This window comes from Strix uralensis, chromosome 10 (assembly GCF_047716275.1).
Source record: "Strix uralensis isolate ZFMK-TIS-50842 chromosome 10, bStrUra1, whole genome shotgun sequence".
Lineage (NCBI taxonomy): Eukaryota > Metazoa > Chordata > Aves > Strigiformes > Strigidae > Strix > Strix uralensis.
In genome coordinates this window covers 1,268,850-1,286,916 of record NC_133981.1, presented here as the reverse complement: position 1 = coordinate 1,286,916, position 18,067 = coordinate 1,268,850, and the positions used below count along the sequence as shown (strand labels likewise).

At 41.2% G+C, this 18,067-nt stretch overlaps 1 protein-coding gene across 1 annotated transcript; it reads left to right on the top strand.

Annotated features, from left to right (window-relative positions):
- Positions 1-1,208: 1,208 nt before the first annotated feature.
- On the top strand, positions 1,209-13,338 carry SEC61A1 (SEC61 translocon subunit alpha 1). Its single transcript, XM_074878815.1, has 12 exons — positions 1,209-1,323; positions 2,751-2,818; positions 3,478-3,543; positions 3,644-3,722; positions 4,632-4,763; positions 5,550-5,659; positions 5,876-6,029; positions 6,786-6,946; positions 7,600-7,797; positions 8,194-8,385; positions 9,971-10,047; positions 10,984-13,338. The coding sequence occupies exons 1-12, from the start codon at positions 1,317-1,319 to the stop codon at positions 11,168-11,170; spliced, it is 1,431 nt and encodes a 476-aa protein (XP_074734916.1). The 5' UTR covers positions 1,209-1,316; the 3' UTR covers positions 11,171-13,338.
- Positions 13,339-18,067: the final 4,729 nt, after the last annotated feature.

Genomic DNA, 18,067 nt, shown 5'->3' with positions numbered 1-18,067 from the left:
CAAGACGATCTTATCAAATCAACTCTGCAAGACAGCATGTCATTTGGAAAGCAGTTGATTTATCTCTAATTAGAAATGGGTAAGTTAAAACCAGTTTTGATAAGCTAGTTGTTTTGAAATAAGCTGCTCTGGACAAGGACTAAAACATGCTCAGATCCATTGGTAGATGTCTTCAGTAACTCCTAGAGGAGATGCATGGTTTCAGAAGCCTGAAGGGCAAGTATACTGCCCACTAGTAAAATTTAAAAATTCAAAAAGAAAAAAAACAGGAAATGGGAATTAGGACTAGTCTTTTAAAGTTAATCTCAGAAAAGTAGGGATCAAATAATCAAACAAAGCATACTTAAGTCCCTAGAGAATAACAGGGAGATTTGTGGAAGCCATTGTGGGTTTCATAGAGCCTAGACACTGGCTCTAATTGCTTTGTATTAACACCTCTATTTGCTTTTCTCTTTCCTTTAACTTCTGCTTACCTTTTGTTTTCAGACTGGCGATAACTCCCTCTGTAAAGGCCTGGAAAGCGCACAGGACATTATGTGACTCTCAGAAAGATACACCTTCAGCAATACGTCAATGTGAGCACATTTCACTTGGTGCTCCTGGGCAATCCGGTGACATGTTGATGTACCACGACTTCTTTCACACGCGGCACAATGTTTCACATTTTCACCAATGTTTCGTATTTTATTAGAAGTCCAGCTCGTTCTGGGTGGGTTAAACTGTGTGACACCACCGGCTGCCATTTTGCGTGTGAGGTACGGAGAGTTTCTTACTGCAGAGAAGGGCCTAAAACATTCCACTATAAAAACACAGAAGCAGAAAATAAATTTTAAGTGATTTCTTATGTATTGATCTGTCGAAATCTCTTAAACCCACGTTATGATTTCTGATAGCTAAAACATGCGTTCTTCAAAATAACCTACGAACGCAACACCTCACCACGGGTCTCAGGTACCAGTCCCACACCTCGTTAAGATGGCGGCCAGGGCGACCAAGACTACAACTCCCAGCAAGCTGCGCGGCGCCTCGCCATCTGATTGGTTGCCTAGACCGGCGGGGAGCCAATAAGCATCAGAGACCCTCCGCGCCACCTCGGAGGGTGTGGCTCGCGCGGTGCATGACGGGAGCTGTAGGCGCTTTGCCGCCGCGGCTGCTGTGGGCCGGCGCGGGAGGCGGCGCCTGCGCAGTGGCGCCGGCGCCCGGCGAGCGCGGCGCGTGGCAGGAAGCGGAAGGGGGCGGCCGGGACCGAGCCCTGACGTGTCTCTACGAGGCCGCTGCCGCCGCGGCTCGCTCCGTGCTCCCGTCCGGCGGCCGCCATGGGCAGTGAGTACCGGGGCGCCCGGGCCGGGCGGCGGCGGGAGGGGAGGGGAGCGGGGTCACCGCGGCGTCACCGCGGCGTGCGTGATGTCCGAGGAGCCGCGGCCCGGCCACCGGCTCCCCTTTCACAGGCACCTCGGGACGGGCCTCGCAGGCGGCGCGGCGGCCCCTTCCCCCCGCTCCCTCCGGTTAGAGGCTCTCTCTGGATTTTTTTTTTTTTTTTTTTTTTTCTTAATCTCTGGTGGTGAAAGACCCATTTCCTGGTTCTAGCAGATCTCCCTAGGGAAGGGAACTTGCTCTGTGCTGCCCGGTGGCCGGGCCGCTCCGCCTGGCAGGCTCTGGGGCCCCGCCATCCCAGGCTCGGGTGTGCCTGGTGCGGTACCGAGGCGGGGAGAGACGGGCTGTCAAGTTGGTGATCGGTCGTGACGCTTTCGGTTACACTGTCGGAGTAAACTATAAACGATGATCTGCAGTCTAGAAGTTATCCGAGTGAATGGAAGTCCTCACAGTCTGCTCCCTCGAGGAAGAGCTGCTTGAAAAGCATCTGAGTCAGTTGGTGTATTATTGTAGATGTAGGAGAATCACGATTTGCTTTAAGTTTAAAACCACAATCTAGTGTAACTTTTCAGGCAATTAATCGTTTGACATTAAGTAAATCATTTTTATGGGCTGCTCTTAAAGGGTGACAAAATTGACAGTGAAGTTGCTGCCTTCCACAGAGAAGTGGGAAGCCACCAGTAGTTTCAGTTTTTCTGGATCATCGTATGCTTTTTAGTTCAAATCAGTCCAAAATACATGTGCAGGCTTAGATTTGACTTGAGAAGTTTAGTGTTAACTCTGTTCAAAACCAGATCTCTCTGCTCATTGGAAAACTTGTGACTCTGCAGATACCCTCTTCTTTTCTATGCTTATTCTAAGACTGCAACTTTTCTGATCTAAGGTTATGGCCTTTGCAGGAGATGTCCTCTAAAGCAACTTGAATTGTTGCTTAGGAACAATGTGTAGGAATTCTTAAGCTGTATGGCCCATAAGTAACACCTGATTTAAAGCTATCTTGGGCACTATATTTCTCGGGCTAGGGGAGAAGCTATTTTGAAATAGAAGTTCAAGGGTATCGGTAAACTCATGCAAAACAATGCCATGTTTGGGTTTTTTTTTTTGTACTGTCAACCTACTTGGTAAAATGGGAAAATTCATGACTCTTTTTTTCTTCTGTTCTCAGTCCATACTGTACTTACAGCATACTAGCTGAATCTCTGTATGTTTAGAACAGATAAGAATTTAATTTTAAAAAAACCCACCACAACAAATCTTTATCCTTAACTGAGACTTTTAATATATAAAGTATATGACCAAATTCAACTTTACTTGAGCTTTTCTCATGTTCTTTGTATCTGTGTGCTCACTTTGTCTTTTAACTAATTTTCATACAGTAAAATTTCTTGAAGTAATCAAGCCCTTCTGTGTTATCTTGCCTGAAATCCAAAAGCCAGAACGGAAGGTAAGTTATTAAAATTTTCTTGTGTAATATAAAATGTTTACAGCTTAGTTTGCATTTGTGGGATTTGTGTGGTTTTTTTCCTGTTGGGAGAATGGCAGCTTTAGGCACGGTTGTTTTTAGTGGTGTGCTTGTCTAGTACATACGGTTGTACAAGGATGTATTTGCTGGTGAGTGCAGTTGTGCAGATGCAGTTGTGCCATAGCAGTGAGTGGTGAGATGTTGAAAGCAGTACCTATTGGAGTGTACACTGGAGTAGTTTAAAACAGCACCTTGAAAATCTTTGCTTCTTAAATTCTAATCTAAGATTATTTGCTAAGGTAAGCTTCTCTGTATTATTATTTTTTTCTCACCAGAAGCTCTTTCTTATGAAAACGTAAGACTCATTTCTGTGAAAGTACTAGAATTACCTTCCATCGGCATAAACATCTTTATTTGGATTAAACTTTCAATAAAGCTTTGTAATTTTCCTTGGCCTTATGTAGTATAAAAGGGATGAACAGCAAGTTATTTTCTTTAGGATGTCCTATACTTTGTCCTTTCACAAGAAAATCATGTGTGCTTTAGCTACTATGAAAGTTTGCCTGATTGACTAGATCTTGTTTCCTTGACAGCTTTATCACCTTTGGTTGTTGGTTTTTGTTTTTGTTTTTTTCCTTTAGATTCAATTTAAAGAGAAGGTGCTATGGACAGCTATCACACTCTTCATCTTCTTAGTATGCTGCCAGGTATGTTTCTTTCTCTTGTTTGTAAGGAAGAGCTGAAATGTTTAAAGGATGTTTTGAAGTCTAATTTAATTCTGCTTTCCTCTGTTGGTTGGAAATGCAGATTCCCTTATTTGGTATCATGTCATCAGACTCAGCAGATCCTTTCTACTGGATGAGAGTGATTTTGGCATCAAATAGAGGTATGGTCAGCTTTCAGGAGGGCATTTCTGTAGCTTGAATCGAAATTATTTTGGACTCGTTCTTACCTTGCACTCTGTTTTAATGCAGATAAAAACTGAATTAGGGAAAAGTCATTTTATATATTATGTAAAATCATAAACCAGTGTGGCATTGGGAAAGGCACAACGTTGTGGACAAAATGAGTTTATGGCTGGCTGTGTGCAATCTATTATGTACAAAACCCAAGGAGCATTTTGGAGAGAAAAGGATTAGGGAAGAGACAGTTCCTAATTACCTGCATCACTGCTGTTGCAATCTTCTGTATATATTTCAAGCTTTTTGGTTTGTGTTTCAAACCATATTGTACATGTGTTGTGGTTTTCTGGGTGACATCTTTAAGTCTGTCTCACAGAAGATTAAAATTCATGATAGTTGTATGAATTTCAGTTTCTAGAGGCTTTCTAATACAGGTATGAATTAAAAATGGTGACAGTTTCCTGAATTCACTTTGTCGTTATGTATCGTTTGGGCTGTCTGTCAGTTTATATCCTGATGAGATGTGCATATATGCATGCATGCAACTTGGTGCACTCCTGAAAAAAGTTTGGGTTTTCCTATTTAAAATTACAACTAATAAAGTGACTGATTATCAAAGGCAGAAGGCAAATTCCTACCTTGTTTTATGCTGAGTAAATCTGTTCCTGACAGCAAAAGTCTCTTCCAGCAAACATAGTTTTTAAAGTACTGAGGAGTACTGCATTCCTTATCAGACTGCTTCTGTTATCATTGAAACCTTTTACATTTATGGAGGCTTGGTGTTTTATATCTTCTCCATCATGATGTAAAGGGTGGAAAAAGCAAACTTTGAACTTCAAAAGTGCCTGGGTATGCTACACCCCATTACTTCCTTTCATTGTTGTGTCTGGCAGGTACGTTGATGGAGCTGGGCATTTCACCTATTGTCACTTCTGGGCTCATCATGCAGCTCTTGGCAGGTGCCAAGATAATTGAAGTTGGTGACACCCCAAAGGATAGAGCTCTTTTCAATGGAGCGCAGAAATGTGAGTAACAGCCGGTATTGAAGACTGATGTTTTAAAATATCTAACCCTAACAATAGAAGGTGTAAACTTACCACATGATGAATGTTGGAATTGGATATACGGGTTTCTCTCATGCTACATGTTCATGCTGTGCTACAGATTTTTGGGTTTCATCAGTCTGTGAGCGGCTGCTCTCTGACTGGGTAGCTGTTAAGCTTCAGGAAGGTTTGAAAAGGAAAAGTGTCTGTCCAGTTGACATTGCTGTTGTAATCTCGCCGGATAAACTGGGCAGTACATAGACTGTGGGGACCCAGCCTTTGAATGGTGTTGGTCAGTGTTAACCTAAAAAAGTTAATATTGATTCAAATTATTTGTTGTAGTTGTTTTTACTTTGCAGTTTCAAGCATGGTTCTTTCTCAGCAATAAGAGACCTCTGTGCTTAGTTGATAAATGACTTTCAGAAAAATTCGAGTATTCTTTAGCTCTTTGATGCTGTACCACACTACCAATCTGTTTACTGGAAAAAAAAAATCATAAATTGCTAAGGTAGTACCTTAGCACCCTCAGAGTTTTCAGTATCTAAAGCAATCTTCAGTAACCAAAGCCACTTGCTTCTAAGTGTATTTGTTTCTGAAGTATCTATGTGTATTTCAGACAAAAAACTTAACTTGCCCTTGAATTTAAATGTCCTGTGACTTATGTATTCCTTCCCAACTTTCTCTGCAAATAAGGGATTTGTATATCTCTAATTGTCACTGACATAAATCTCCAGAACAAATATATACTTTTTTCTTTTTATTCTACAGTGTTTGGAATGATCATTACCATTGGACAGTCCATCGTCTATGTAATGACTGGAATGTATGGCGACCCATCTGAGATGGGTGCTGGTATCTGCTTGCTTATCACAATTCAGGTAATTTCTCGTCCTCTCTACTTACTCTCCCTCTGAAAGGGTCAAAAAATCAGCCTTGTGGACTGCCTGCCCCACATGCAGAGAAAAAAGATCAAAGTGTGCCTGCTTCCTCAGATAGACGTAAATATAGTCTTTCCTTATCTCTTAATGCAAGTATTATTTTAACAAAAATTAAAAAGGGATGGGGTTAAGGCTGTATTTCTTCTCTTATTCTAGCTCTTTGTTGCTGGATTGATAGTTCTGCTCTTGGATGAGCTCCTACAGAAAGGATATGGTCTCGGTTCTGGCATCTCTCTCTTCATTGCTACCAATATCTGTGAGACTATTGTGTGGAAAGCATTCAGCCCCACCACGGTGAACACAGGACGAGGTAATATGGCTTAGTCCCATTTTCTGTACAAAAATTTTGTACAAAAAGGCAAAATCTTTTTTTGGCAGTATGTAACTTCAGTGGCCATAGCTGTTACAAGTATCTTGGCTGTGTAGTTGCCACGTACTGAATCTTGCTAATGCAGCAAGTGCTCCTATGCAAGGTGCAAGTACAAAGACATTTCTTTTTAGTTTTGTAGTATCTCAAAAATATTTCCTGAATTTGAATTCCCTACAGTCCATTAAAACTTGATGGTAGACTGCCATTGTGTTATGGTTGCTGCCCAGCTTACTGACAAATACCATCTGTTTCTTTCTGCTCCCTGTATTTCTAAATCTTTGTCCCAAAGACTTTATTCTCCAAACCTGACAGGAGGTGATCTTGGTTGGTGCTGTATAATAGAAAACGTAAATCAGGTTATCTCATCTGCTGTCATGCAAACAATAACTAATGTCTCACCATGAATAAAACTAGAAAGGGTGCTGCCTCCCTCATTTTTAAATTTTTTTTCAGAAGAGGAAAGGAGGAAAGAACTTGGTGAATGTCAGTGTTTCTAGAGACCATTAAAGTTAGCCCATTTGATTGTTGGGTTATGATTTAGTTTTTGGGCCACTACAGGGGGATTTAAAAAAAAAAATAATCTTAGAAATAACATAGCTGATATGCAAGATGACAGTAGTAAAAGTCTGAGAGCATGCTCAAGATGCAGAAGATAATCACAGCACACCTAACTTGGTTTTTCTTTTCCTTTCCCAGGCATGGAATTTGAGGGAGCCATCATTGCGCTGTTCCATCTTCTGGCTACTCGTACAGACAAAGTCAGAGCTCTTCGTGAGGCCTTTTACCGTCAGAATCTCCCCAACCTTATGAATCTGATTGCCACCATCTTTGTCTTTGCTATTGTAATTTATTTCCAGGTCAGTTGGAATACAGAGGATTGTAAAATTGTTTGTATGGAAGTCGATCTGTAATCTGCTTCCTTCTACAGGAAGTTATATTTTCACTTTCTAGTGCCTTCAGAAGATTCGTTTTTGTACATGCACCATCTGGATGTTCATTTAACACTAGCTTTGCTTAATCAGTTTTCACGCTTACTGTAGCTGCCCAAAAGACTTGAGACCTACTCTGGTCTCTGAAAAAAAACCCAGATGAATGTGTACATGTAGTACTGCCTAACTCAAATGCTGTTGCTTTTTGCTGGAAGATACTTTGGAGTCTTGAAGCCTGTGTGTCTCTTGCTGTTTGTTGCAGCAAACTGCAGAAGAACATAGAAGGGTTTAATGTTTCTTTCCCTGGATGCTATATTCAGTCTTCTTGAAACTTCCAGTTTCTTCTGATTCTGTGTCTTTCATGCTTTCTTACATGTGTGTGTTTAGACAGCCCTGCAGGCTTCCAGGCCCTTTGCAGAAGTGTTTGCATGGATAGCCCTCTGGGTAGAGTGTGTGTACTTATACAAAATGACTGCATGTTTTTTTCTGTTGCTGTCGAGGCCTTGCACTTGCAATTTATGACCTGTGATATGGTTTCATGTCCAGATATAATGGGGGACTTTCTTTTGAAAACTTTTCAGGGCTTCAGAGTGGATCTTCCTATCAAATCTGCTCGCTACCGTGGCCAGTACAACACCTACCCTATCAAGCTGTTCTATACTTCCAACATTCCCATTATTCTTCAGTCTGCCCTGGTGTCAAACTTGTACGTCATCTCCCAGATGCTTTCTGCTCGCTTCAGTGGCAACTTACTGGTTAGCCTGCTGGGCACCTGGTCTGTGAGTATTTCTTCTAATCTTGCATAGAGCTTTATAAGAGCACCATTAAAGTGCATAATTGAAGAGGTGGTCTCTCTGAATATTCATGCACACTGAAACTGCTGAATTAGTAATCTGTTTAAATTAATGGTAAAGCAGGAGACCTGCTGTGATGAGCGTAGATGTTAGGTCTCCATGTACCTTTTATCTTGGGCTGTTCTTTGTCCTAGGTATTTTGATGTTCCTTACTGTATTCCATTTCCACTTTAGAAACTGCTTGTGATAGGAAAGGGGAATCTTTGTGTGCTGCTGTAGTGGTAATGATACAGAGTGACATGAAGGTGATACAAACCCAGGCTTAGCTGAAGGGCTAAGGAATAGTGAGAAAGTTGCTGACTGCTTGCTTCCTCCTTCTAGGACACGTCATCTGGAGGCCCTGCTCGTGCTTATCCTGTTGGTGGACTTTGTTATTATCTGTCACCTCCAGAGTCCTTTTCTTCAGTGTTAGAAGACCCTGTACACGCAGTAGTTTATATTGTATTTATGTTGGGCTCCTGTGCTTTCTTCTCCAAGACATGGATTGAAGTCTCTGGCTCCTCTGCCAAAGATGTAAGTTTAAAATGATAAATCCTGTAAGCTTACGTGATGAAAACAGATGGGTTGTTGTAAGAGTAAGACTGACTTTCTTCTGAAATAGCTGTTACGCTGGTAAACTTGTTGGTTATATTTATCATTTGTGTAAACAGTGACTATGTCTTTTTTGTAAGTGAGGAGGATGAGGGCAGAATGGGGCTAATTTTTTCCCTGTTTACTGCTTTTTCAGAAACAACAACAAACACAACTCATAGTTGCTTTCATTTGCGTTAGGAAACTTTGAACATTGCTACGTAACATCTGATCAGTGTGAGGGCAGGAAAGGTAGAAACTCTTCCAGTGCCAAATGTCAGATGCACCATGTGCAAGGTAGTTGCCACTTAAGAACTTACAGATAAAGCTTGAATACCCATGGCTGGCATAGAGAGTTCTTAACTTCTTTTTGGGGAAGATTAGCTAGAGGTTGTTATTTTTAACTTGAGAGCATGATAACAGAGAATATAGTGCAGTGCATTAATGTAGCTGAGCCTAGCTTCTCAAAATTTGCATTTGCTACAGGATATTTGATATTCGGCAACTGTATCACTCTGAAATTGGAATTGGAAAACAAGATGGAAAATAGTTGTCATCGTGGTGTGTTTGTATTGTGTGGTTTTGGGTAGGAAATAAAGTTTGGCAGCCATATGGAATGGTTTCATCCATTCTTTAACAAATATGTAATAGCTGCACAGTTACTGTAGCAGCGTGAGCACTCTCTTGTTTTGGACTTGCATCTGGCTGGCTGTCGTCAGGCGTGCAGGGAGGCATTCCCAGCCATGTATAGCCAGATTTTTATTTCACTATAAACCAACATACAGCTTTTAATGCTTTAATATCCTTTCCCAATACTGAATAAAGTTCATGTAAACAAGGTCAGAAGTAGAAATTGATGTTTGCCCTATAGTGGAAAACTGGTGGCTTAATCATCTGAAAGTGTGTTTTCTTAGTACATTAGATTCAGTGACAAGCACCTTCAGAAGTTCCCCTGCTGGAGTTTCAATTTGCCTCAGTTGTTAGTAAAATGCTTGCAGGGCTCTATTGTAACCCTGTACAATTGCAGAAATCCAATTTAAGAATAATGTTCCAAGAAGGGATTCTTTCTAAGTCATACAGCTTCTAATCTGGCCCCACAAATAAGTGCTTAGCTCAGCTGAATGTGGGAAACTGAAATGGAGCGGATGGTTCATAGGATGGTTTTGCTAACATCTACTAAATCCTAACCAGGAGAAGGGTAGGTGGCAAAACAGGAATTGAATTATGTGCAGGAGAGCCCACCAACTTCCAGATTTTGCTTTTCACAATAGGACTAGAATTATCCAAAAAGCTTCATGTAATTGACAGTGTGGAAAAGCGCCTCTGACTGCAATCTATTTGAAGTTAAAATACTGGATATTTGAAACTCAGATGAATAATGTGAAAAACAAAACCCCAAAAAACAATACCAAAAAACCCAAACACACCACTATTTGCTGAAATGGCTTCTGTTTTCCCCTAGTACTAAGTTCAGTGGCCTTGACAAATGACCCTAAACTTACTTGCTCCATTCCTTGATTCAATACAGGTTGCCAAACAGTTGAAAGAACAACAAATGGTAATGCGAGGCCACAGAGAAACTTCAATGGTACATGAACTAAACAGGTGAGCTACACATTTCGCAGGCTATTTATGCAAAGTGTGACAAGGAAACACGTGGCAAATTTTGTTTTGACTTCCATTTTCTAGAACACAGATATTCTTTTGGCTTTAATGTTAAATGTGTGAGACAGATATTGTCTCATTAATGGAAGACTTTTACAGTACAGCATATTCTTGCCTTAAAATTAGAGAGAGTGCCTTAAATTCTGGGGCTTGTGTTTTTCTGTTAGATCTTTCATTTTTATACTTTTTATAGGATAGCTAAAAATTAGTATTTGAGTGTACTTTCTACTTCGAACTGATGCAGAAGTATTTTTTTTTTACTGTAATTTTTAATGTGTAATGTCTTGAGTACTGTTTTCATGTAGACCTTCTAAGACAAGTAGTTAGCTAAATCTACTAGGTGCAGAGGTAGGCAGGGCTTGGTCTCTAGGTTTTCTAGTTGCAGGGTAGGACCTGTGCACCCTTCATGTTACAGAAATGTTATAACTTTAGATTTCAGTTATCTCCAAATGACTTGAAGAGCTAGTAACCATAAGCTTAATGTTTGTGCTTAATTGCATGGTAGATTGTAATACTTTCTCTTCTTAGCTTAGCATTTTTTTCACCCTAGTGAGGTTGAGCTTTTTATTTCCTTACCTCATATTCTGGTACTATTGCATGTTCCTTATCTTGGATTGTAGACCCATGAGAGAAGAGAGTATTCTGCCATTGACTTTTTTCCCATTCATGTAATTTCATTCTTGTTTTTTTGACCACCTAGTTAGATTATCTTGGTAGTGTTCTTTCTATTTTCAGTGGGATTGGTTTTCTAGAAACAAACTCGTCTCTGATTTAGATATTTTGCCATAGATCCCCTATACCACTAACCCCGGTGTATTTGATAATATCCTGAGCAAACTAATGGCACCTTTTCTGTGCTCGTTTTGTGTTTTACAGGTACATCCCTACAGCTGCTGCATTTGGTGGTCTCTGTATTGGTGCCCTCTCTGTGTTGGCAGACTTCCTTGGGGCAATTGGGTCTGGAACTGGAATTTTGCTTGCTGTCACTATCATTTATCAGTACTTTGAAATTTTTGTAAAGGAACAGAGTGAAGTTGGCAGTATGGGAGCTCTTCTTTTCTAAACCTAGCTTCTCATGGACCCAGGAAAGAGGGGAGGAACACTCTCAAAATATAGCCAGTCAGGTGAAAAGAAGTAACATAAACTTGATAATGTCATTCTATAGGATCACATATTTTAATAATGTTTCCAAAGCGCATTCCCTTATGTTGAAACTTTTCTAGCATACTGTTTGCATTTTATAAATTGATGAGGAAAAATGTGCAAAAAATTTTTTTTAATAAAATTGTTTTTTAATTACATGTAAGGAGAATCAGCTTTCTGAATTGGATTTAGTTCAATGACTTGAAAATTTTTTAAGCCCCTTTCAAATTTAGTATACCTGAAGCCTTTACAGGTTTTAATAAATGTTCGTTAAATGAGTGTTTGGAAGGGATTTTTTTCCATTTATCTTGTTTTGCAGTTTCTTTGCAGTAGTGGTGAGAAAAGTTTCTCCCTCTAATGCTCAAGTTCCATAATTACGGTTGTAAGCACAAAAAGTGTTTAATACGTTCAGTTTTGTGTTTGTTTTTTTTTTCAGTGCGGCAGATCTGGAAGGCAGTTGTTTCTTTTTACCATATGATATCTCTAATTCCAAACATTTTGTCTCGTAATTACTACGCTAGACCTTGTCAGGTGTTGAATATTGGCTTGAGACTGTTGTCGAGTTTCTGTATAAGGAAGGAATGTGTTCTTTCCCACCACCCCTCCTCCATAAGCAGAAAACTCAGGTCAGTCGAGATTCTGCCAGTGTCTGTGCCTAAGAGTTGCAACTTTGAAACTTGGTCATACTGGCAGCTTTATAAATCTTTCTAATTAATTTTCGTTGCCATTAGTGGTAGTACTTCTAGTTCTGATGCTAGCTGAAAGAAATGGATGTTATAGCTGCTTTGATGCAAATCCGCTTGTGCTCTTTGCTAAAGTTTCTCTCATTGATAATAAATTCTGGTCTCGTAGCAATCAGGATGTTATCTGACTACTCATATCTAGTGAACTTTGAGTCTCATTATCACAAGGGAGTGTGAAAAGAATGTATGTTAATTGTCTGTTTCTATAGATCTAGATACGAGACCCTTGTCAGATAACTCCTGCAAGTTGCTTGTGTAGGAGGCTTTTCAATCCTCTGCTCTCGGTGACTTGAATAGTGCATAGAAAAGTACTTTTTCAGAAGGTATTCGGACTCCTTTTTTTTTTTTTTTTGAAGATTACACCTTCAAATGGGAGAAGTTACAGTAAAAGGCTTTAATGGACCAGAATAGTACTTAATTTTCCATCTTAATTTTGATTGTCAGTACTAATCAGATGCCTAGGACCAAATGCAGATATTTGTGTGTGAGTCTTGTCAGTACACTTTTCCTCAATCAGTATTGGACGACGTGGAAACCAGAATGAGGAGCTGTCATGTTGGAATGTTTCTCTACACAGCATCAACATGCCTCCTGTGCGTTTTTGCATGTTGGCTGACAGTATATGAATTACTGTTTCTGCTTGGAGTGATGGGACTCTGTTACGTACCCGAGGAGCACAGATAACCCCCAGAAACCCTGGTTAATGCACTGAGCTCAAATACCAAATGCGTGAGAAATCTGCAAATTTGGAATGAGACATACCTCTCAATAAAAGTGAAACTCCTGGGGTGAGGATCACAAGTGTAAAAGGAACAAAAGTGTGAGGATAAAGTGCTCACTGCCAACTATTCACTTACTACTTCACACTATGTTCAGTAATTTTTCTGTCTTTGATAAAGTACTAGTATGCCACAGCACAATTTTGATGTGAAATAAGGGATGGTTAAAAAGTGACTTTAAAAGGAGAGGGAAGGAGCATGGTGTGGTTCTTCTGCTTTGGGGATTTTTTTGTGGTGTTTTTCCAGGAATCCCAATACGAATTTCGGTTTGAAATAAAAGGACTCCACTTTTGGGCACGCAGCTCTGGCTGGGCTGGAGCTGTACATTATTTTTGGTTATACCTGTTTGAACTGGCTGCAGTTTAGACTGTTAGCTCTCCAGTCTCTAAGCAGCACTTGTTCTATGCATCTGTATTTTTGTTGTCTAGTGGTGAAACCTTTGTCTGTTATCAAGCAGCTATGTCCTCGAAGCAGGACCTGCTGGTCGTACACGGTGGATGTTCACAAAAAGAAATAATGCCTCAACAGTCTGCTTTATAATGAAATAAAGTACATCTTTGGAGCTAGTGCTTGGCTTTCAGTGCTTTGAATACTGTTACAATTCTAACACTTGTAGAATAACGTTACCTGCCTAGGAGACTCTGAAAGTGATCCCTCTCAAAACAGCTGTTTAGGGTGTCAGTGTACAATAAAGACAAGTTGTATTTGCTCCAAGGTCTTCTCTCAACAATAGGTTGCCAAAAGAACAGACCCTTAACCATTCCTCTGGGCTTTCCTGTTCTAGAAGAGTTGCAATTCAAAAGGCGCTGCCCAAGTAAATAGTGGGGGAGTGAGGTAATGGTGCATCAATTCCCCAAAAAGTGTATTTCCATATGAAATACAGTGCCAGTTTTTTGTAGCGTGATAGTAGTCACAGGCTATTAACTGAAACAGCAAAACACAAAGCTGCTGATACTCACAATACTGTTTTGCCCTATGAGTTTTTAAGCTTCAGTTGGAGTAAGGAAAAATTTTACCTTCTTCCTGAACAGAAATATACTAATAGTTAGAAGCTGGATGCAAGATGTTCAGCCAAGATTTTGGTTGTGTGTGAAGTAGTTTTAAACAACAGCTTGATTTCTCACTTGCTGTTTTATTTTTCCCCAGGAACTTTGCGTTAATAATAACTGTGGTTGCTGGAGGAATATTATGTCATCACACATACAATCACAAAAGTAACTGGAGTCACTGTAGGTGTGAGGAGTTATCCACAAGACAGCAAGGTAGAATACCAGCACCAAAACAAAGCTTGAGATCCCTTCTGCTGGCGGTGTTTTAAGTGCAGAGTCCTTTGCATAGCCTTTTCTTCTGCACTGTAGGTTGTTTCATGTGAAAACTTGTGCCATAGCACTTAAGCGCTGGATGTTTGAATTTTGTCCCTGTCACTGTTACTCAGGAAGCCTTACAAACCATCTAGTTTATTTTAGTTCACTTATTCCTAGAGCATATCTCCATATAATTTTGAGATGGCAAACAAAGGGACTTTTTTTCCTAATTAGTTGAACATTTTGTTTGTTGTTGAGGTTTTCTTGTTTTAAAAAAAAAAAATCCATTTGGCTGCAACTATAAAGGTTGTTGCTTTAGTCTGTGAAATGTTTCATGGCTGTGCTCCCATGATTACTTCTGGGGATAACCCTGTCCCTGCATTGTAAACAGACTGGGATTTGTGAAATAGATTTCTCAGCCAGCTGTCGGTAAAGGAGGAGGCTGAGGGGCCTGGTACCTGCTTTTCCTAATTGTCCTCGTGCAGCAAGGAAGAATAAGCTTTAGGTGGCCTTCCCTTTTATCCCAGCTTTGGGGAGTTTCACGCAGGTTTTTGCAAGCTGTTGTTTGCCTGCTGCTGTGGTGTGACAGCACTGCCGGGTTCTCAATCAGGCCCTGCTGCCTGGAGCACGGAAACTGCTTCCTGATGTATCGCTCTGTGCTGAACGGGCGTTCGAGTCTCTCCCCCCGCGAGTGCGTCTTTCCACATACATGATGGCTGCAGGGTGTTATCGCCAGTAACGAAGAGCGCTGCCAGACAGAGCGTGCAGGGAAGGGAGACCAGTGACATTTCTGAAACTCTGTTTTCCTTGGTACACGGCTTGGGCGGCCTGCCGTCTCCCTTTCTCTTGCTGCTCCCTCTGCCAGCTTTCTGACATGAAACCCCAGCCTTCGCCGGCTTCCTGCCGAAAAAGGTCACGGTTTGAACTGTGGCCAGCGGCGAGCGATGGTGCTGGCACCCTCCCAGCTGTACGGGGAGATGTGCAGGTGTTCAAACAATGCCTGCTTGTGGAGGGGGGTCTGGGCCCCGCCAGCCTCCCCAAACCTCCCCGAAGGCCACGTGCTGGCACACCAAAGGGGAGCGTTTGCCCGCCTGGTGGCAATGTTACACTGCGATTCAAGGCAGTTTGGATCAGTGAAATGCGTATTAAATCTGTTCCAAATGCCTGTTCTTTCTTTTCTTTTGCTGCTGCGCTGGTGGGTGTTGTACAACGTAAAAAGTTGGGAACAGAGTTTGCCAATATTTATTTGTACTTCCTAGAATCGGGGCCAGGATTGAGGTTGTTCTAAGCTGGAATGCTGAAAATGGTCATCTTCTGCTTTTAGAGAGCATAGTATTTTCTAATATTTTTCAAGCATGCTAGGTGTCAAGGGGCAGTTGCTGTTGCAGCCACTTAGTCTGCTGAATATTGCTACACAATCCAAGCCTAGACCGAGACAGTCTGTGAGATTGGAAAGAAGACAAAAAAAGAAGCATGTGAAACCAAAATCAATATTCTAAGCTGGGGACCTAATTAGTCAGCTAGACTTTAAGCTGCTGTTTTATAATACGCGACTGGATGGATCTGCTAAAATTGAAACTCTTCTGTGGGCCAGGTTCTAGCAATCCTCTGGCTATTGCTGATGTGACGCTAGCCAAGCTGGCAGCGCTTGGCAGAAAGGAAATACCCTGACAATTGGCACCTCCTTTGGCAGCTGTATCAGAGGGGCTAGAGACTGAATGAGCACAGCCATGATATACTTTGTCATCACCGAATGGGCTGTCAAGGTCAGAGATGGGATGCCTGCTCTGAGATACTTCTTGGGAGAACAAGAAGACTGGGCCAGTCAATTTTCCAGCAATATGAATACCCGAGAGCTTAAAATAGAGAGAACAAATAAAACAGAAGAACAGTTAGGATATAAATTCTTAAAAAGCTCTTTCAGACAATTTTGTATTGCTTTAGAGAAAAGCAGGATACATGGCACATATAAAATCCCAGATTCCCCTTTTTATGTATTGGGGCTGAAGTGGACGGTTCCAAAAACGGTGTGAGCACTGTTGGGGGATATTAGCTATCTGAAATCCGAGATGAGTATTATTCACTTTAATCTTCAGCATGTCTTTAGCCATTTGATGTTCTTACAGCTCTGATGTGTCTCTTCTGTATACCTGTGGGGTGAAGCTTTATGAAAGAAAAAGGCAGCTCCAGACATACGGGAGTGGGAAACAGCGAGGAGAACATTTTGCATGATTAACTTCACTATGTAAGTGTGAATTTTATTTTTGTTTAAATAGCTTTATCTTTTGGCAATGCAAGAATGAGGAATTGCTGCTGCTGCTTGATTCCCAAGGGCTGCAGAACTGTGCCTGATGCATCTAGAGCAAGGGCTCCCCGGGACCACAAATGCAGTCATTTCTGCAATGAGCTGGTATAACCGTACACCAGCGTAACTGGTGGGCCAGTGGTGAGGAGCCACAGCTCCATGGAGGAGTGGTGGGAAGAAATACCGCAGCAGGGAGGGCAGTGAGGAGCTGCATCCTTAGGAAGCCAGGATGTGGTGGTATGACGTGATGTGCTTAAGGCGGGTGCATCTAAGAATGCTCCTGAGCTCCAGGATTTTGATGACTGCTGACCACAAATCGTGAGTACATTGTGCTGATGGGGATAGGGATTAAAATTGCAAAGGGGTAGTTGCCTGCTAGATCTCCCCAGGAAGAGGAAGCCCAGAATACCTGTGTTCTATCGCAATCGATGTTTTGTTTAACCTTGGTATCCCAGCCTGACCTGGTGTTCCCTTTCCACAAAGTTTTCTTCGTGTTCTGCAGATGTAGAAACTTGTAGGATAGGGAAGTGTATTTATTAAAAGTGCTTAGAAAAGGAATTAATTTATCTCAGACATTTGAAGATGGAGCTTGAACTGGTGATCTTTAAGTTATAAGAAGAGCGTTTCTTTTAACCTGGCCCTTTTTGCTTTGAGTAACTCTTGAAAGGAGGAGAGATTTATGAGGTGGGGGGGAGAGGTTTAACTTCTTTAGGAAGGTAGGAAAGAGCTGCCTTTTATCTCAGTGCCTCCTATTTCTTACACAGTACAGGCTAGTGGAAGCAAGCCAACATTTGGGATAAGGCTTATCTAATTTAATGATGGAACACAGTAACACAAGCCAGGGGGTCTAACACAACTTTCTCCAATTGAGGTACATTGCTGTCATTTTTATTTAGCTTTAAACACTTGTATCTGCCTTTTGTAGTGGATAGCTGGAAGCTTGCATGATCCTTCAAATTGGAATGGTGACAGGGGTATCTTGTGTGAAAAGAGAAGAGTCTTAGTTGTAGAGCAAATAAGCTAGAAGGGTTCCCATTTTTATGAAGTGGATTCTCAGCTGTTACTTGTATTGCAGGATTTGCTTGGTTTGTATGAGAGCGCCCATTTTGGTGGATACTGGCTGTAATTACAACATGAGAGAGATTTTTGGCTCCAAAGATTGTACAGTCTGACTTTAAAAAAAATCCAAAAGAAATGCTGTGGAGAAGGACAGGGCTTGTCCCTGATCATACAGCTGGTCACTGCAAGAGACCTGGCTCAGGTACGGTGTCTGTACCATGCCATCTCTGTACCTACCTCTTCCATTGCTGTTGCCTGTTCTTGAAGCACCAGAAGGAAATGTTAACTCTGTAGAAGTTGAAATGCAGATCCAAATTGCATGTCTATGTGTATAAAGTAGGTGTCTTTGAAACATAACTATGAGAAGCTAATTAATGAAGTAATGCATTTCATTCTGTCCTTAATCCCAAAATCAGTGTGTCAGCAGTGAGCTCGTGCCTGTAGCAAAAAGAGGGTCAGAGAATTGAGTGGTCTCTGTGCCAGCGTGGTCATGTTTTTCTTTGTTCTCGCAGAATTGCTGAGAGATCACAGCCTTGATGTTAGTTCATCCTTGTAGAATATCTCTACTTCTCCAGAGAGTGTTTTCTTTATGCATAGACTACTAAGTGATGATCAGAGCTTTGAGTA

Bases quoted from the DNA above. Each gene is read 5' to 3' on its own strand.
- SEC61A1 (XM_074878815.1), top strand. The intron at 4,764-5,549 runs GTGAGTAACAGC...TTTATTCTACAG, and splicing joins TTTCAATGGAGCGCAGAAAT to TGTTTGGAATGATCATTACC. The intron at 8,386-9,970 runs GTAAGTTTAAAA...GATTCAATACAG, and splicing joins CTGGCTCCTCTGCCAAAGAT to GTTGCCAAACAGTTGAAAGA.